Below are 22,054 nucleotides of genomic sequence, written 5' to 3' on the forward strand. Positions count from 1 at the left end.
TATAATAAATTGAATTAGGTGGACATGTGTGTATCCTATGTGTTTATGTCCAAACATAGAATATGCATAGAATGTATGCGTCTATGTCATCACAATATATATGGAACAATACTCAAATGAAATCTTATAATAAAGTATGCTCAGTGGACATGCGTGTATCATATGTGTATATGTCAAAACATAGAATCATGTGTAAAATATATGTGTTTAACTCATCACCATATATCTGAAACAAGCCACACCCATAACTACAAAACATAAAAAAACATAAACTAGATCTTATAATAAAGTTTGTTCCGTAGACATGAGTGTATCATATGCATCTATATACAAAAAGATAGAATCATGCATAAAATATATGCATTTAACTCATCAACATATAGCTGAAACAAGCCACACCCATAACTACAACACATAAACTAGATCTTATAATAAAGTATGTTCAGTGGACATGCGTGTATCATATGTGTATATGTCAAAACATAGAATCATGCATAAATTAGATGCGTTTAACTCATCATCATACATCTGAAACAAGCCACACCCATAACTACAACACATCAATTAATGGTAAACTCCAAGTGTTCATATATTTTCAAAAGAATCCTCCAAAATGTCCAAAATCTGATTGTACAAATATTCAAATATGTACTACATGTTGTGCTCTTCGTTTCTGAAATCTTCTTGACCTGGAGGAAACCATGACTCTTGTGATATAGGTGACCCCACTACAAGGGACAGGCACATGAGACCTTGTTGTGAAGTCTATCAAAAAGGTGAGAGCGTATTACTGTCGGTGGATGGGTGTCTACATGTGGTGATCATATAAACAAAGATTTTAGAAACGAAGAGCACAACATGTAGTATATATTTGATTGATTACACAACTGGATTTTTAGACATAGAGGATTCTTTTGAAAATGACTTATGCTGCTATACCATCCTTTGAAAAGCAACCCATTGTGGATCACTTTTCAGAGGTTCATAAGCACTGACACCCCTGTGAAAGAGCCCCATGTGAGGATGATTTTTGTTTTTGGAAAGTCACAGAAACCATTGATTAGGGAGACAAAATATCTCTTGTTTCAGTATTCTCTGTTTAGAAATTAAATGTAGGTAATGATCAATACTTCAGATGAAACTTTCACTTATTTATACTGAGGAGTGAATGGCTGCCAAGATCTGTGATCATAGGGGGGGGGGGCAATAATAATGACTTAGGAGTATAGAAATCTGGACCTGCGCAGGGGGCGGGGCTGTGACCAGACAGAGAAATGAATACAGGAACAGAAAAATGTGGTCATATACAGAATATTATTCAGACTAAAGCAGACATGTATCACCTCGGGATACACCACTAGGACAACACTCTGATTACGATGTCATCCTAACAGGTGTTCCTCTATATGGTGACATCATTTACCAAAATGACCCGGCACACATTTCCATCGCAGAATATGAGATTGTAGAGCAATTATTGAATGACCTATCAGTCCCTTCCATGGACATGGAGAGCTCTGACTTCTCCATACAGATCTGTTTCCTCTGTTACAATATAGGACTTTTCTTGGATTTTTGCCCCCTGGTCATTTCCATTCAGCGGTCAGTTTCTACCAGATAGAATACTGCTAAGGAGGGGGAGTGTATTTCTGAGGTGGGAAGCTAGATCATCCGCTTGTCCCGTTAGAGTATACCTATGTTAGGTTAGATTGTAAGCTCCATCAGCAAGGCCCCCCTATTCCTTGTGTACTGAAATGTATTGTAATTGTACTGTCTCCCTTTCTATTGTAAAGTGCTATGCAAACTGTTGGCGCTATATAAATCCTGAATAATAATAATGTTATTTTTAGTGACTGTGTATGGAATTATAATAAATGTAATAACTGGATATAACATTACTGACCGGTCATTTATTATTTTTTTTATATTCCAGGGTGTTTTTTTATAATTAGGCCCTTTAGTTTAGATCAGGGGTCTCCAAACTGTGGTCAGTGAGAATATAAAAAGTCCTGGTGTCAGTGGCAGTTACAAATGCCCCATGACTGGTGGCAGTGGGAGGTATAGTATCACACTATTGATATAAATGAGAGAAATAGTGCCCCATCATTGGTATCAGTGGGAGGAATAGTTCTCCATTGTTGGTGTCAGTGGCAGGAACTATGGCCCACTGTTGCAGACAGTGAGGGAATAATGCCCCAAGGGTCGGATAAAATGAAGCAAAGGACCACTGGTTTAGGTGAACAGAGGTGAGTATAATGTTTTAGTGTGATCAGATGTAGCTGAGTCCCACTGGAGTGTTTCTAGCACAGATCACTGATCTGAGAATTCTCATTTCCATCTCCCCGGTATTTGCATACACAGTGTGTGGGGGGAACACCTCCCCTGTCACTCTCTCTATATATCTCATTGTACAGGAGACGTCTTCTAGTTTGGATCTGACCCTCCAGAAACATCAAGATGTTTTCTCCCAGTTATCTGCTGGCTGTCATCTTCATTTCTATTCAGGGTGAGAGATGAGGCTCCTTCCATCCTCCTCTGCACATACATCTATACATTGTACAATAAATACACACATCAGGATTGATAGGAAGATATCCAGACATTGATCAATAATCAACATGTCTCTTCCCATCCTCAGGATCCTGTGGAGAGATTGTGATGACTCAGACTCCAGATTCTATCTCTGTGTCCCCGGGACAGACAATCACCATCACATGTACATCCAGTACAAGCCTAAATATTTTCAGCACCAGCTACCTACACTGGTACCAACAGAAGCCCCAACAACCTCCAAAGCTTCTTATCTATCGGGCCAGCATTCGGCAATCTGGGATCCCGGACAGGTTCAGTGGTTCCGGATCTGGAACTGAATTCAAATTAACTATTAATGGAGCAACTGAAGATGATGAAGGAAGATATCTCTGTCAGCATAGTAAGGAGCTCCCTCTCACACAGTGATACAGAGCCGTACAAAAACCTCCTTCCTCTTTTCTAAAGAAACACAATCACAGATTTCACACCGGGAACATTCATGGTAATATATTTAATAAATGGGTTGTTATTGTTAGCAAGAGAACTGTTAATCATGATGGAAAATTTAAAAAGAAACTCCACTTTTGGTGAGAAGATACCCTTCCCCTCTCGGTGATCTATGTAAACTTTGCTGCAGATGCCTACCTTTTGTTATTCTGGAGTAATATCTGTTTGTTTTTCTGTGTCCATGGGCTGAGTGAATCTGTATGGGAGTGGCTTTATAATTATCAATCAGCGGAGGCACCTGACGGATGCCAATGAGGAAAGTGGCGGGGTCTGCATCCCTTTAGATATGATTTCCTTTTGGGAGCATCTCACCAAAAATTATATTATTGTTGTAGGGGATGCCAAAAATGTATCTTAATGCAGATTCTGGGAAAATCAGTGAGCCAATTGAAAGGATCTAGATAACCTCCATTTTGTTTTATGTACGCCATTTTAATTATTAAGTTAGGTTTTTGAAGATATATTAGAAGTTTAATGAAACTGTTTAGTTTGCTCAAGGATTTATCAACAAAAGATAACACGAAACTGACAATGTCTTTGTCTGGTTATTTTTCAGAAAGCTGGCAAAAACAATTTATACCAAGAAATGTATATGTCATGTTTCATGTAGTTAGCTCATGATGGAAACTTACAAGTTACAGTTTTTGAAACTCGCTCCCCCCTCCCTTATTTTTTCTGTATCCTATATAATTTTAGTAATGTCTAATAAACTTTGAACATCTCTTAACATAAGCTGCCGTTATTTCTGTGTTCAAGGGGTGTTCCCAGAATTCTGCTGATAAACCAGGAATCTCTCCACAGACCGGGGGTCTCTGAGGGGATAAAGAAAATCATCCTTTCACCAATCACTCAAGCAGGAAATTACATTTTTGGGGGGGGGGGGGGGTCTGTAGACCATCTGTGTACAGAAAGTCTCAAGGTAGCCATATTACATTTTACAGAAAATTATAGCACTTCAAATTGAAAAGGAAAGGTTAGTTTTAATCACATTCAATTACATGACCTGAGTCGCAATTGTATACATGATAAAAAATTATGCTGCATTTTTCCTACACAGAACTGTACTGGAGTGCAGTAAAATGCATGAAAAATGCACCAGAATGCACCAAAAATGCACATATCTCGATTTAGATAGAAAAAGAAAAAAGGGAAGAGAAAAAATGAACCGGAACTCAACAAAAACGCATCGGAACACACCAAAAATGTGTAAAAACCGTGCGTGCAGAAACACATCTGGAATACATCTGGACTGCGTTTCTATGGTGTGAACCGGCCCATAAAGGAGACAGATGTATGATGGACAGCACCTGTGTCACCCTCGGTGTGCTTTCAAGACATATGTGCCATCGCTCTGAATGTGGGGGAGGGGTGTCAGTTTACCAATGAACAGTACAGATATGCTCACAGCAGTGCTATACCTGTGCTGCTCACACATGTCCTGTTATCCACTCGGGAGCCTGGGGGCCCCACTTCCAATTGTACTCAGACCGCGGCGCAGGACGTTCATAACAAATAGGAAGTTACAATCATCCAGGAAAAGCCTCGTTTTTACTCCGCTCCCAGCTTGTACACAGACACGGAATGTGGGAGCAGCAGAGGAACAGCACTGCTGTACAGCTCCATGCACACTAGTGATTTTCTAACCACTTCAATATCGGGCACTTTTACCCCCTTCCTGCCCAGACCAATTTTCAGCTTTCAGCGCTCTCACACTTTGAATGACAATTGCGCGGTCATGCAACACTGTACCCAAACTGAATTTGTATCATTTTGTTCACACAACTAGAGCTTTCTTTTGGTGGTATTTAATCACCACTGGGGGGTTTCTGCTAAATTAACCAAAAAAAAAGACTGAACATTTAAAAAAAAACATGTTTTTCTTTGTTTCTGTTACAAAAGTTTGCAAATAAATAATTGTTCTTCATAAATTTTAGGCCAAGATGTATTCTGCTACATGTCTTTGGTGAAAATAACGCCCTCCCAGATCGGCCAGAGTCCCGTCTGGCCGTCATTTACTACAGGCCGGGCGAAAAGTGGTTAAAGCTCTTAAAAGCTGTTATCAGCATTTGTTTTCTGCTCCTAGAAGCTAAATAATGTTAGCCTATGTGTCCATACACACTGCTTTAGGCTAGTAGCATTTTTCAAGCTTCAGCATTTAGATGCAGAAAAAAATTGTTTTTGTAGCGTTTTGGGCACGTTTGTCTGGCAGAAAAAAAATGCTAAATTCTCCTAACAGCTTTTTTCTAGCTTTTTAATTATTTTTCCCTACATGTACTGTAAAAACACTAATAAAATGCTGATGCTCCTAAATTCTCCAAATATGCTACTGCTTGCACAGGTTTTAAAAAAAAAAAAGCTGGAAAAAAGCTGGGTAAAAAATGCTGGTAATAGCATTTTATAGTAGTGTTCTGTGTGGTTTTAGAAGCATTTAGCAATGTTTAGCAGCGTTTAGGGTATTTTTCTGCTGGAAAAAGCTCCAAAATAACTCTACAAAAGCAGTTTTTAGCATTGGAGTTTTATTAGTGTTTGTATAGTACATGTAGATAAAAAGCTAGACAAAAGCTGTTAGAAGCGTTTTAGTAGCATTTATTAGCCTTTAGAAGCATTTAGTATTTTTTTGTGCTGGAAAAATAAAAAAAGCTCTATAAAAACTATTTCATCTCCTAGACGCTGAAACTTAAAAAACGCTACTAGCCTAAAGCAGTGTGCATGGACACATAGGATAACATGATTTAGCTGCGAGGAGCAGAAAACAAATGCTGATAACAGCTTCTAGGAGCAGAAATAAACGCTAGTTTGCATGGAGCCTAAAACACAACAAAAAAATGCTATTACCAGCGTTTTTACCCAGCATATATTGTAGCTTAAAAAAAAAACGCTAGTGTGCATGGAACATAAGGGCTTTTTCAGATGAACTTCCTGATCGGGTCTGCCTGCCTGTATTTAAGTTTGGACCCGATCGGAACCTCCATTATCCTCTACATCCGTTGACATCTGATCTGATCAAAAAGGGACAGATGAGGATCCAATTCCCCTTCCGTCTGTCAGATCGGATCAGATGAAATCGGACCAGTTTCATCCGACCGTCCATTGAGGGGAGCGAGCAGCTCTGTGTTTGCTCTGCAGTAGTGGAGGGGACACAGAGCTGTCATCCGGTTGCTCAGAGGGGATCAGTGGAGATATCTCCCACTGAGCAAGCAGATCCGCTAATCAGGTCCCCACCGTGTGAGAGAGCCCTAAGTGTGTCTATGATGTTTAGTGACACCTTTACTGGGTAGGAAATAGATGAGAAAAACACACCGGAATGCACCAAAAATGCACTGGAACACACATGTCCCTATTTAAATTGAAGAAATAGAGAGGGGAAAAAATGAACCGGAAAGCATCAAAAACGCACCGGAAGGTGTCAAGAATGCACCGGTACGCACTAAAAACACATCAAAAACACACATGCAGAGACACATCTGGAACGCATCTGGACTGCATTTCTATAGCGTGAACCGGCCCTCAGGATTTTTTCTACCCAATCCTCTCCTGAATACACTGGTGGTGGTTTTTTTGCAGAATCATGCACACTGGGCTTAACAAATGTGGCTTATCCGCTTGACAACCATATCATGAGGATGTACGGGTGCAAAGCTACCTCTCCGCTCTGGATAACATATCTGATATGTGATCCAGATTAGTTACAGCACATGCCTAGATGCAGGTCTGGCCAATGACTGATGGCTGGGACCCACCTACTGGCAAAGTGGATGGCAGGACAGAGCTCTGTGATTTTGAACAACACAGAGCTCTAAACTGACAGCAGGGATGTGCCAGATTTTATTTCCTTGCAAAGCCGGGAGTAAAAACTGGCACATTTCTCACAATGTTTGACCATCCAAAAGCACATACAGTCAGGTCCATAAATATTGGGACATTGACACAATTCTAACATTTTTGGCTCTATACACCACCACAATGGATTTGAAATGAAACAAACAAGATGTGCTTTAACTGCAGACTGTCAGCTTTAATTTGAGGGTATTTACATCCAAATCAGGTGAACGGTGTAGGAATTACAACAGTTTGCATATGTGCCTCCCACTTGTTAAGGGGCCAAAAGTAATGGGACAATTGGTTTCTCAGCTGTTCCATGGCCAGGTGTGTTATTCCCTCATTATCCCAATTACAATGAGCAGATAAAAGGTCCAGAGTTCATTTCAAGTGTGCTATTTGCATTTGGAATCTGTTGCTGTCAACTCTCAAGATGAGATCCAAAGAGCTGTCACTATTAGTGAAGCAAGCCATCATTAGGCTGAAAACACAAAACAAACCCATCAGAGAGATAGCAAAAACATTAGGAGTGGCCAAAACAACTGTTTGGAACATTCTTAAAAAAAAGGAACGCACCAGTGAGCTCAGCAACACCAAAAGACCTGGAAGACCACGGAAAACAACTGTGGTGGATGACCGAAGAATTCTTTCCCTGGTGAAGAAAACACCCTTCACAACAGTTAGCCAGATCAAGAACACTCTCCAGGAGGTAGGTGTATGTGTGTCAAAGTCACCAATCAAGAGAAGTCTTCACCAGAGTGAATACAGAGGGTTCACCACAAGATGGAAACCATTGGTGAACCTCAAAAACAGGAAGGCCAGATTAGAGTTTGCCAAACGACATCTAAAAAAGCCTTCACAGTTCTGGAACAACATCCTATGGACACATGAGACCGAGATCAACTTGTACCAGAGTGATGGGAAGAGAAGAGTATGGAGAAGGAAAGGAACTGCTCATGATCCTAAGCATACCACCTCATCAGTGAAGCATGGTGGTGGTAGTGTCATGGCGTGGGCATGTATGGCTGCCAATGGAACTGCTTCTCTTGTATTTATTGATGATGTGACTGCTGACAAAAGCAGCAGGATGAATTCTGAAGTGTTTCGGGAATATTATCTGCTCATATTCAGCCAAATGCTTCAGAACTCATTGGATGCCGCTTCACAGTGCAGATGGACAATGACCCAAAGCATACTGCAAAAGCAACCAAAGAGTTTTTGAAGGGAAAGAAGTGGAATGTTCTGCAATGGCCAAGTCAATCACCTGACCTGAATCCAATTGAGCATGCATTTCACTTGCTGAAGACAAAACTGAAGGGAAAATGCCCCAAGAACAAGCAGGAACTGAAGACAGTTGCAGTAGAGGCCTGGCAGAGCATCACCAGGGATGAAACCCAGCGTCTGGTGATGTCTATGCGTTCCAGACTTCAGGCTGTAATTGACTGCAAAGGATTTGCAACCAAGTATTAAAAAGTGAAAGTTTGATTTATGATTATTATTCTGTCCCATTACTTTTGGACCCTAAACAAGTGGGAGGCACATATGCAAACTGTTATAATTCCTACACTGTTCACCTGATTTGGATGTAAATACCCTCAAATTAAAGCTGACAGTCTGCAGTTAAAGCACATCTTGTTTTTTTCATTTCAAATCCATTGTGGTGGTGTATAGAGCCAAAAATGTTAGAATTGTGTCCATGTCCCAATATTTATGGACCTGACTGTATGTGAGGTCAGGCACTGATGTCGGATGGGAAGGCCTGGCTCACAGTCTCTGCTCTAATTCATCCCAAAGGTGTTCTATCGGGTTGAGGTCAGGACTCTGTGCAGGCCAGTCAAGTTCCTCCACCCCAAACTCGCTCATCCATGTCTTTATGGACCTTGCTTTGTAAAATCATCACACAGTACACACACTAAACATTGTTAGGCACGCATTTAACCCCTTGATCACCCTAGATCAGGGGTGGGCAAACTTTTTGACTTGAGGGCCGCAATGGGTTCATATATTGGACCCGGGGGCCGGACCAAGATGAGATGAATGATGTGTATGTGTGAATTAATATAAATTAAATTAAAATTTGTAACATTAAATGTTTAGATTAATTTAAGGTAGAAAAGCATAAAAAGAGTTATTTTACAAAACTTTTATGCCCCCCACTAGCTGCTGGTCGGCCCAGCCACTACCATGCCATCCATAGTAAGTATAGTAATATTCCCCCATAGTAAGCATAGTAATTCATCCCCCATATAGTAATTCATCCCCCATATAGTAATTCATCCCCCATATAGTAATTCATCCCCCCTATAGTAATTCATCCCCCATAGTAATTCATCCCCCATATAGTAATTCATCCCCCATATAGTAATTCATCCCCCATAGTAATTCATCCCCCATATAGTAATTCATCCCCCATAGTAATTCATCCCCCCTATAGTAAGTCATTCCCCATATTAATTCATCCCCCATATTAATTCATCCCTCGTAGTATTTCATCCCACATAGTACTATTCCCCCCCAAGTAGTAAGGCAAGTCCCCCCTGTGTCAATTTACTTACCTTTGCTCCGCGTGTTCCTCTCGCCGTGTTCCCGCGCCGTTCCGGTCTTCAGGGCGGACTGTGAGAGGAGCCTAGCTCCCCTCACGTTCATCACGCTGCCCCGCCTACACACATCCTGACAGCCAATGTTTGCCTGCCCTGGCTGTTTTTTTTTTTATCACGCTCCGTGGGCCGGATTAGTTTGCCCATTGCTGCCCTAGATGGTAATCCCTATCCAGCCAGCGTCATTAGTACAGTGTCAGTGTATATTAGCACTCATCACTGTATTTGTGTCACTGGAGATGTCAATGGCAGTTAGTTCCCACAAAGTGTCAGTTAGCATCAGATTGCCCCCCATACTATCACTTTCCAGCTATAGGTTGCTTATTACTAGTATAAAATATAAATTCAAATTCCAGTATATATACCATAGTTTGTAGACACAAAAACTTTCATGCAAACCAATTAATATACACTTATTGGGAGTTTTTTTTACCAAAAATATGTAGCAGAATATATTTTGAATATATGTATCTTATGAAGAAATTTGATTTCATACATGTTTTATTGGATATGTTATATCGCAGAAAGTAAAACATATCGGGGGGTTTTTTAAAACATTTCCTGTCTTTTTTCATTTATATAATTAAAAGGATAAGACAGGTGGTGATCAAATACCACCAGAAGAAAGCTCTATTTGTGTAAAAAAATTATATCCATTTTGTTTGCACACAGTATTGCACAACCAAGCAATTGTCAGCTAAAGTAGCAAAGGTCAGGAGGGGGGTAAAATCTTCTGGATGGTAAGTGATTATATAGACATTCAGTGTTTTGTTTTTTTTGCAGTAAATACACCTCTTTGTTAGGCTATGTGGCCATGCACACATAGGCATTTACAGGCATATTTGAAGAGCAGCGTTTACAGGCAGAAAAAATGCACCATAATATACTGAGATTAGTTTATTGGAATAATTCACACACGTAGTGTATGTGTATTCCATGTGCGGGAACGTGTATTCATAGATTAATATTCTGGCCAGTAGAACGTGTTTACGCTCAAATTCTTACGTGCATAAACACTCAAACTTCTCTGGCAACAAAAAAAATCCAGCATACTTTGAACATAAACTCATACACGTGAAACTCGAAAAATTAGAATATGGTTCAAAAGTTCATTGATTTCAGTAATGCAACTTAAAAGGTGAAACTAATATATGAGATAGACTCATTACATGCAAAGCAAGATAGTTCAAGCCGTGATTTGTCATAGCTGTGATGATTATGGCTTACAGCTCATGAAAACCCCAAATCCACAATCTCAGAAAATGAGAATATTACATACAATCAATAAAACAAGGATTGTACATAGAACAATATCGGACCTCTGAAAAGTATAAGCATGCATATGTACTCAGTACTTGGTTTGGGCCCCTTTTGCAGCAATTACTGCCTCAATGCGTTGTGGCATGGAAGCTATCAGCCTGTGGCACTGCTGAGGTGTTATGGAAGACCAGGATGCTTCAATAGCAGCCTTCAGCTCTTCTGCATTGTTCGGTCTCACGTCTCTCATCTTTCTCTTGGAAATGCCCCATAGGTTCAATCTGGAAAATCTAACAGCGATGTATAACTAATGCTAGTATAACAGTATAAGTGACTCAGTGCTGCGCAGTACTAAATCTTCCGATGATAAATTCTCATGTGCTGTGCAATATCACATAACATCATATAATAAACTGAATTAGGTGGACATGCGTGTATCCTATGTGTTTATGTCCAAACATAGAATATGCGTAGAATGTATGCGTCTATGTCATCACAATATATCTGGAACAATACTCAAATTAAAACTTATAATAAAGTATGTTCAGTGGACATGCGTGTATCATATGTGTATATGTCAAAACACAGAATCATGCATAAAATAGATGCGTTTAACTCATCGCCATATTTCTGAAACAATCCACACCCATAACTACAACAAATTAAAAAAATATAAATTAGATATTATAATAAAGTATGCTCAGTGGACATGCGTGTATCATTTGCATCTGTATACAAAAAACAGAATAATGCATAAAATAGGCATTTAATTCATCACCTTGTATCTGAAACAAGCCACACCCATAACTACAAAACATAAAAAAACATAAACTAGATCTTATAATAAAGTATGCTCAGTGGACATGCATGTATCATATGTGTATATGTCAAAACATAGAATCATGCATAAATTAGATGCATTTAACTCATCATCATATATCTGAAACAAGCCACACCCATAACTACAACACATCAATTAATGGTAAACTCCAAGTCTCCATATATTTTCAAAAGAATCCTCTATGTCCAAAAATCTAATTGTGCAAACAATCAAATATTTCCTACATGTTGTGCTCTTCGTTTCTGAAATCTTCTTGACCTGGAGGAAACCATGACTCTTGTGATATAGGTGACCCCACTACAAGGGACAGGCACATGAGACCTTGTTGTGAAGTCTATCAAAAAGATGAGAGCGTATTACTGTCGGTGGATGGGTGTCTACATGTGGTGATCATATAAACAAAGATTTTAGAAACGAAGAGCACAACATGTAGTATATATTTGATTGATTGCACAACTGGATTTTTGGACACAGAGGATTCTTTTAAAAATGACTTATGCTGCTATACCATCCTTTGAAAAGCAATCCATTGTGGATCACTTTTCAGAGGACCATAAGCACTGCCACCCCTGTGAAAGAGCCCCATGTGAGGATGATTTTTGTTTTTGGAAAATCACAAAAACCATGGATTAGGGACACAAAAATTTGGTGGTGAGGAAATATCTCTTGTTTCAATATTCCCTCTTTTGAAACAAAATGTAGGTAATGATCAATACTTCAGATGAAACGTTCACTTATTTATACTGAGGAGTGAATGGCTGCCAAGATCTTTTCTTGGATTTTTGCCCCCTGGCCATTTCCATTCAGCGGTCAGTTTCTACCAGACAGAATACTGCTAAGGAGGGGGAGGGGATGATTGTTTTAGTGTATTTCTGAGGTGGGAAGCTAGATCATCCGCTTGTCCTGATTGAGTATTCCTCTGCATTATGGCCACTAGATGGAGCTGACAATCATAGGAAAACACTGTATAAGGAAAAATATGGTCAGAATTTGTCAAGGATGGGCCAATGCTTGTCACAGCTGTACACTGATTTTTTTTTTCATAATTAGACCCTTTAGTTTAAGTCAGGGGTCTCCAAACTGTGGCCAGAGGGAGTAGAAAAAGTCCTGGTGTCAGTGGCAGTAAAGAATTACCCATGACTGGTGGCAGTGGGAGGAATAGTGCCCCATCATTGGTATCAACAGGAGGAATCATGCCCCATCAATGGTATCAGTGGGAGGAATAGTGCCCCATCATTGGTGTCAGTGGGAGGAATAGCGCCCCATCATTGGTATCAGTGGGAGGAATAGTGCCCCATCATTGGTATCAGTGGGAGGAATAGTGCCCCATCATTGGTATCAGTGGGAGGAATAGTGCCCCATTGTTCTCCATAGTTCTCCATATGGCGCAAAACCAAATCCCAACAATCCTTCACCCGCAACTCACACTCCCTCTCAACCCGTCCCCTCTTGCACAGCTACCCCCTCATCCCCCCTCTCCCTTGACATAACCCGCAGGGACTTTGTCACTGCTCAAACTCCCTCCAACCCCATCCCCTCTCATACAGCTACCCCCCCATCACCCCTCTCCCACGGCCCCACCACTGCTCTGACCTCCACTTCCACTCCACCCTACATTCCTCATACTGAAGCCCCCTCAACACTCCGCACCTTTGACCTTACTACCATCAAGGAAGTCTCCAAGGTCCTCTCTGATGCCCGCCTCACCACCTGCCCCCTCGACCCTATCTCCTCACAACTCCTACAACCTCCTTCCCCCTCCATCCTCTGCTCCCTCACCCACTGTCAGGAATGGATTCAGCACTGGTGGTAGGACTCACCTGCCGTGTGTGCTGCAGTACCAGAGCTGACCAGCGGGTGCTCTCAGCACTGGTGGTGGGACTCTCCTGCCATGTGGGCTGCAGTACCAGAGCTGACCAGCGGGTGCTCTTAGCAGCCAGAATCTCACAATCAGCCAAACCTGGGGCTGATTACAGAAAGGTGTATATAAGGCATGACCAGGCCTGTGCTCTGGGCCTTGGTGTATGTTTTCCCATGAGCCTCTGTACCTAGTATCTTGAGTTCCTGCTTCGTTGCTGACCCGGATTGATCCTGGCCTCTGCTGACCGTCTCCTGTTGGACCCCTGGCTTGCCTGACCATCCTTCTGCCTGATCCCCTGTACCGCGCTGTCCGTGAGTTACTAAACCCGGCTTGTGACCTTGACCATTCTCTGCCTGCTCCTTTTGGTACCTTGCTGCCCGCACGTTGCTGACTTGGCCCATTTGACCACGCTAACTACTCTGCCATCCATCCATCCTGCACGAATCCAGCCGTACCTGCACATACCTCTGGCGGATCCCTCTACCACTAGCAGGTGTACGCAGGGGCCGCGACCTGGTTCCTGTCTGCTCCAAGTCCATCCCCACCATCAGGGGCCCTGGTGAATAAGCAGACTGGGACTTAGACTCCGCGCCCTGGGGAATCCTGTCCTGAGGACCGCTAGAGGTACCACCAAACGGTCAGTACAGAACCCTACGGCCGGCCTGACCGTTCCACCTCTCCAGTCCTGACTACGCCTGTGTTCCTGCACCTCCTAAGATTAGTGGAAGGTTGGTTTGTTCACTGTGCGTTTATATATATATATCTGGGTGGCTAATAATAACTGTATTATACTGTACCTGAGACCTGCGTTTCCCTGTGTCAGTCCACACCTTTCTGGTCATTCCTAGATTCCTGACACCCACATCTTTAATCTCTCCCTCTCCTCCGGCACTTTCCCCTCCCCTTTGAAGCATGCACACATCACCCCCATACTTAAAAAGCCCTCCCTGGACCCCAATGACCCGAACAACCTCAGACCCATCTCCCTTCTCCAATTCACATCCAAACTCCTTGAGCGCCTAGTCTACACCCGCCTAAGCTCTCACCTCAACGACAACAACCTCCTCGATCCCCTACAGTCCGGCTTCCATCCCCTACACTCCACCGAAATTGCCTTACTCAAACTCTCCAACGACCTGCTAACCACCAAAGCTAATGGCCACTATTCAGTGCTCCTACTCCTTGACCTCTCCGCGGCCTTCGACACAGTCGACCACCCCCTCCTCCTCAAAAAACTACACTCCCTTGGCCTCAGAGATTCTGCTCTCTCCTGGCTCTCATCCTACCTGTCACAACGCTCTTTCAGCGTTACCTATAATGCTACCACCTCCCCCTCACTCCCACTCTCTGTTGGGGTCCCTCAAGGCTCTGTCCTCGGGCCCCTCCTCTTCTCCATCTACACCTCCTCCCTTGGCCTACTCATACACTCTCACGGCTTCAACTACCACCTATATGCCGACGACGCACAAATCTATCTCTCAACCCCCCACCTCACCCCCTCAGTCTCCGCCCGAATCACACACCTACTGAGCGACATATCAGATTAGATGTCGCTCCACTTCCTTAAACTGAACATCTCCAAAACCTAGTTTCTTGTCTTCCCCCCAGCCCGGACCCCACCCCCCATTGACTTCTCCATCATGTCCAACAACGCCACCATCAAACCCGCCCCGCAGGCCAGAGTACTTGGTGTCATTCTGGACTCCAACCTATCCTTCCAGCCCCAAGTCCAATCTTTAACAAACTCATGCAGACTCCACCTCCGCAACATCGCCATCTGTAATCGCCTGCCTCACCGCTGGCTATCCTCGCTTCAGTCAATCCTGAATACGGCTGCCAGACTCATTCACCTTTCCAACCGCTCCATTTCTGCCACCCCCCTCTGCCAATCCCTCCACTGGCTTCTGATTGCGCAACGGATCAAATTCAAAATCCTAACACTGACGTACAAAGCCGTCCACCATACTGCCCCGAACTACATCACTGACCTAATATCCAAGTACCGCCCAGCACGCACACTCCGCTCCTCACAAGACCTCCTTCTCTCTAGTTCCCTGGTCCCCTCCTCCCATGCCTGCCTCCAGGACTTCTCCAGGGTGTCACCCATCCTCTGGAACTCCCTGCCCCAACCCATCAGATTATCACCTACTCTCCTCTCCTTTAGGCGCACCGTGAAAACCCACCTCTTCAGGGAAGCCTACCCCACCCCCTGCTAACTTGCCAACCTCCTCCACTCTTCCTACCACTCCATCCATCACAGCTTTCTCCTCCTGTGCCACCATCCCCTCCCTCCTAGATTTTAAGCTTGAAAGAGCAGGGCCCTCAATCCCCTCATGTTTTCCATTGTATTGTTATTGTTCTGTCCCCCTTTGTAATGTACAGTGCTGAGCGAACTATTGGCGCTTTATAAATACTGTATAATAATAATAAATGTTGGTGTCATTGGCAGGAAATATGCCCCACTGTTGAAGACAGTGAGGGAATAATGCCCCAAGGGCCAGATAAAATGAAGCAAAGGGCCACTCCAGCCCTCGGGCCGCAGTTTGGAGACCACTGGTTTAGGTGAACAGAGGTGAGTATAATGTTTTTGTGTGATCAGATGTAGCCGAGTCCCACTGGAGTGTTTCTAGCACAGATCACTGATCTGAGAATTCTCATTTCCATCTCCCCGGTATTTGCATACACAGTGTGTGGGGGGAACACCTCCCCTGTCACTCTCTCTATATATCTCATTGTACAGGAGACGTCTTCTAGTTTGGATCTGACCCTCCAGAAACCTCAAGATGCTTTCTCCCAGTTATCTGCTGGCTGTCATCTTCATTTCTATTCAGGGTGAGAGATGAGGCTCCTTCCATCCTCCTCTGCACATACATCTATACATTGTACAATAAATACACACATCAGGATTGATAGGAAGATATCCAGACATTGATCAATAATCAATATGTCTCTTCCCATCCTCAGGATCCTGTGGACAGACTGTGATGACTCAGACTCCGGATTCTATCTCTGTGTCCCCGGGACAGACAATCACCATCACATGTACATCCAGTACAAGCCTAACTAGTGGCAGCACCAGCTACCTACACTGGTACCAACAGAAGCCCCAACAACCTCCAAAGCTTCTTATCTATTATGCCAGCACTCAGCAATCTGGGATCCCGGACAGGTTCAGTGGTTCCGGATCTGAAAGTGAATACAAATTAACTATTAATGGAGCAACTGAAGATGATGAAGGAAGATATCTCTGTCAGCAGAGTTTATATCTCCCTCTCACACAGTGATACAGAGCCGTACAAAAACCCCCTTCTTCTTTTCTAAAGAAACACAATCACAGATGTCACACCGGGAACATTCATGGTAATAAATGTAATAAATGGGTTGTTATTGTTAGCAAGAGAACTGAGATTTCTTTTTCGGAGCATCTCACCAAAAATGATATTTCTGTTGTAGGGGATGCCAAAAATGTATCTTAATGTAGATTTCTGGGAAAATCAGTGAGCCAATCACTCAAGCAGGAAATGACATTTTCACGGGGGTGTTCTGTAGACCATCTGTGTACAGAAAGCCTCCAGGGAGCCATATTGCATTTTACAGAAAATTACAGCACTGCAAATTGAAAAGGAAAGGTCAGTTTTATCACATTCAGTGACAATATGACCTGAGCCGCAATTGTATACATGATATTATTTTTTCGCTATTTTGTTTTCTTATTGGATCTTCTTCTATTCAGCACTCTGACAATTACTGCAGTGAATGCAGATAATGAAAGACTTTAATACAGCGAGGTCACAGCAACCCCCCAATAGAGGGACCAGAGCTGTCCAGGGACCTCCTTCCTGTCACATATAAAGACATTCCTCAACAACATTTTGGGCCAGTTCACACTACATGCGTTTCAGTGTGCTTTTTTTCTGCATCCAAAACGCACAGATTGTAGGTTGTCAATGTCATAGTTCACATCAGTGCTTGCAGTTCCAAAGTGTTCTGGTTGCAGAAAATTAAAAGTAGAACATGCTGCATTTTTCCTGCACAGAACTTTACTGGGATGCGGTAAAATGCATGAAAAATGCACACAACTCTATTTAAATAGAATAAGAAAAAGGGAGGAGAAAAAATGAACCGAAACCCATCAAAAATGCACTAGAATACGCCAAAAATGTGTAAAAAATGTGCGTGCAGAAACACATCTGTAATACATCTGTACTGCGTTTCTATGGTGTGAACCGGCCCATAAAGGAGACAGATGTATGATGGACAGCACCTGTGTCACCCTCAGTGTGCTTTCAAGACATATGTGCCATCGCTCTGAATGTGGGGGAGGGGTGTCAGTTTACCAATGAACAGTACAGATATGCTCACAGCAGTGCTATACCTGTGCTGCTCACACATGTCCTGTTATCCACTCGGGAGCCTGGGGGCCCCACTTCCAATTGTACTCAGACCGCGGCGCAGGACGTTCATAACAAATATCAAGTTACAATCATTCAGGAAAAGCCTCGTTATTACTCCGCTCCCAGCTTGTACACAGACACGGAATGTGGGAGCAGCAGAGGAACAGCATTGCTGTATGGCTCCATGCACACTAGCATTTTTTTAACCACTTCAATACCGGGTACTTTTACAACCTGAATTTGTATCATTTTGTTCACACGACTAGAGCTTTATTTTGGTGGTATTTAATCACCACTGGGGTTTTTTTGCTAAATTAACAAAAAAAAGACTGAAAAGTTTGAAAAAAGCCCCACGTTTTTCTTTGTTTCTGTTATAAAAGTTTGCAAATAAATAATTGTTCTTCATAAATTTAGGCCAAAATGTATTCTGCTTCATTTCTTTGGTGAAAATAACGCCCTCCCAGATCTACGAGAGTCCCGTCTGGCCGTCATTTTACTATAGGCTGGGGGGGAAGTGGTTAAAGCTCTTAGAAGCTGTTATCAGCTTTTTTTCCGCTCCTAGAAGCTAAATAATGTTAGCCTATGTGTCCATGCACACTGCTTTAGGCTAGTAGTGTTTTTCATGCTTCAGCATTTAGAAGCAGAAAAACAATTGTTTTTGTAGAGTTTTTGGGCACGTTTGTCTGGCACAAAAAAAACGCTAAATTCTCCCAACAGCTTTTTTCTAGCTTTTTAATTTTTTTCCCTATATGTGCAGTAAAAACACTAATAAATCGCTGGTGCTCCTAAATGCTCCAAATATGCTACTGCATGCTCTTGTTTTAAAAAAAAAAATGCCAGAAAAAAAGCTGGGTAAAAATGCTGGTAATAGCATTTTATAGTAGTGGTCTAGTATGGTTTAGAAGCATTTAGTAATGTTTAGCAGCGTTTAGGGTATTTTTCTGCTGGAAAAATGCTCCAAACAATTCTACAAAAGCAATTTTTAGCATTGGAGTTTGATTAGTGTTTGTACAGTACATGTAGAAAAAAAGCTAGAAAAAAGCTGTTAGAAGCATTTTAATAGCATTTAGTAGCCTTTAGAAGCAGTTAGTATTTTTTTTCTGCTGGAAAAATGCTCCATAAAACTACAAAAACTATTTTTTTTCGGCTCATAGACACTGAAACTTAAAAAACGCTACTAGCCTAAAGCAGTGTGCATGGACACAGAGGATAACATGATCTAGCTTCTAGCAGCAGAAAAAAATTATGATAACAGCTTTTAGGAGCAGAAAAAAAAACACTAGTATGCATGGAGCCTAAAACGCAATAAAAAATGCTATTACCAGCGTTTTTACCCAGCATTTTTTGTAGCTTAAAAAAAAAAAGCTAGTGTGCATGGATCCTAAGGGCTCTTTCACATGAATGTCTTGATTGGGTCTGCCTGCCCTTTTTTCAGGTGGACCCAATTGGAACCTCCATTATCCTTTATGGAGTTGTGAGTTTAAATGGACATGTGTCCGTTTACACCCGCTGACATCCGATCCATCAAAAAAGGGACAGATGAGGATCCAATTCCCCTTCCGTCTGTCAGATCAAATCAGATGAAATCGGACCATTTTCATCCGACCGTCCATTGAGGGGAGCGAGCAGCTCTGTGTTTGCTCTGCAGTAGTGGAGGGGACACAGAGCTGTCATCCGGTTGCTCAGAGGGGATCAGTGGAGATATCTCCCGCTGAGCAAGCAGATCCGCTAAACAGGTCCCCACCATGTGAGAGAGCCCTAAGTGTGTCTATGATGTTTAGTGACATCTTTTCTTGGTAGGAAATAGATGGGCGAAACGCACCAAAAATGCACTGGAACACACATGTCCCTATTTAAATTGAAGAAAAAGTGAGGGGAAAAAATTAACCGGAAAGCATCAAAAATGCACTGGAAGGCGTCAAGAATGCACCGGTACACACTAAAAACACGTCAAAAATACACATGCAGAGACGCATCTGGAACGCATCCGGACTGCATTTCTATAGTGTGAACCGGCCCTCAGACTTTTCTCTGCCCAATCCTCTCCTGAATACACTGGTGGTGGGTTTTTTTGCAGCCTCCAAACATATACGCCCTTAAACACAGATGTGTGCACGGCCACATAGGATAACATAGAGGTGCATTCAGAGACAGGAAAAGGCAAATGCCTGTAAAAGTGACATCTTGTATGTCCTGTGTGTGTGAAGACTAAAGTCAGATTCAGTTGGTTTCTTACAGCTTAGAAACACCTGCTGTGGTATTTACCACCGCTAAAAGACAGGTCCCGGGACTGCTACTGTTAGTGAACAAAGTAACCAGGGATGTTGGGGGTTCAGGAGGGTGAACTAGACAAATCTGGCCATTATTTTGTCACCAAGCCCCGGACAGGCTGTGTTCAGGTCCAATTCCAGATTGACCTGAACATATCTCTACCCTGGAGCCAGTACCTGCCAAACCCATCCCTGTGTGTACATGTCTCTACTCACTGATTGTCCCTACCTTATCCCTATAGGACATAAATAATGGACTGATACTGCCATCTACTGGTGGTCTTTGAGGTTTGTTTGTTTTTTTGCAGTTACAAGAATATGCCCAGTACATATTTTTCCCAGTTTGGTGTTAGGAATCATGCACACTGGGCTTAAAAAACATGGCTTATCCACTTGGTGACCATATCATGAGGATGTACGGGTGCAAAGCGACCTCTCTGCACTATATCACATATCTGATACATGATATAGCTCTTTTGGGTAGGGGGCATGCACACCGCCTCGGCTGTGCTGTGATTAGTTACAGCACATGCCTATCAGTGGGTCCCGGGCCAATGACTGATGGCTGGGACCCACCATCTGGCAAAGTGGATGACAGGACCGAGCTCTGTGATTTTAAACAACACACAGCTCTATACTGACAGCAGGGATGTGCTGGATTTTATTTCACTGAAAAGCAGGGAGTAAAAACTGGCACATTTCTCACAATGTTTGACCATTTTTCCAGAAGGTCATTTTGAGGTCAAGCACTGATGTTGGACGAGAAGGCCTGGCTCACAGTCTCTGCTCTAATTCATCCCAAAGGTGTTCTATCGGGTTGAGGTCAGGACACTGTGCAGGACAGTCAAGTTCCTCCACCCCAAACTCGCTCATCCATGTCTTTATGGACCTTGCTTTGTTAAATCATCACACAGTACACACACTAAACATTGTTAGGCACACATTTAACCCCTTGATCACCCTAGATGTTAATCCCTATCCAGCCAGCATCATTAGTACAGTGTCAGTGTATATTAGCACTCTTCACTGTATTAGTATCACTGGAGATGTCAATGGCAGTTAGTTCCCACAAAGTGTCAGTTAGCATCAGATTGCCCTTCGTACTATCATTGTCAAGCTATAGGTCGCTTATTACCACCATTACTAGTATAAAAAATAAATTCAAATTCCAGTATATATACCATAGTTTGTAGACACAAACATTTTCACACAAACCAATTAATATACACTTATTGAGAGTTTTTTTTACCAAAAATATGTAGCAGAATACATTTTGGTCTAAATTTATGAAGAAATTTGATTTCTTAAAAAAAAATTTTTATTGGATATGTTATATCGCAGAAAGTAAAACATATTGTTTCTTTTTCCAAATTTCCTGTCTTTTTTCATTTATATAATAAAAAGGATTAAAAAAAGTGATCAAATACCACCAGAAGATATCTCTATTTGTGTAAAAAAATTATTTCCATTTTGTTTGCACACAGTATTGCATAACCAAGCAATTGTCAGTTAAAGTAGCGCAGTGCCAAATAGTTAAAAAAAATGGCCTGGTCAGGAGGGGGGTAAAATCTTCTGGATGGTAAGTGATTATATAGACATTCAGTGTTTTGTTTTGTTTTTTTTGCACCTGTAAATACACCTCTTTGTTAGGCTATGTGGCCATGCACACATTGGCATTTACAGGCATATTTGAAGAGCAGCGTTTACAGGCAGAAAAATGCACCAAATGTATATTCTGAGAGGAGTTTATGGGAATAATTCACACATGTAGTGTATGTGTATTCCATGTGTGAGAACGTGTATTCATAGATTAATATTCTGGCCAGTAGAATGTATTTACATTCAAAGTCTTACATGTATAAACGCTCAAACGTCTCTGGCAAAAATAAATCCAGCATACTTTGAACATAAACTCATATACTAGTGATAATAAAAATTGTGAATAAACACAAGTGCTTACTATGGTGAATACAAAA

The 22,054-nt window shown here is 42.1% G+C and overlaps 1 gene segment (V, D, J or C); it reads left to right on the forward strand.

Annotated features, from left to right (window-relative positions):
* The first annotated feature begins 2,643 nt into the window (after window positions 1-2,643).
* The window catches only part of LOC149442185 (Ig kappa chain V-III region TEPC 124-like), a 365,900-nt gene continuing 346,489 nt past the window's right edge, over window positions 2,644-22,054 (forward strand). The window contains 1 exon segment of the V gene segment in view: window positions 2,644-2,946. Coding sequence covers window positions 2,659-2,946 — 288 coding nt within the window.

The sequence above is a fragment of the Staurois parvus genome, unplaced genomic scaffold (assembly GCF_062004578.1).
Source record: "Staurois parvus isolate SC_StPar_1 unplaced genomic scaffold, SC_StPar_1.0 ptg000903l, whole genome shotgun sequence".
Taxonomy (NCBI): Eukaryota; Metazoa; Chordata; class Amphibia; order Anura; family Ranidae; genus Staurois; species Staurois parvus.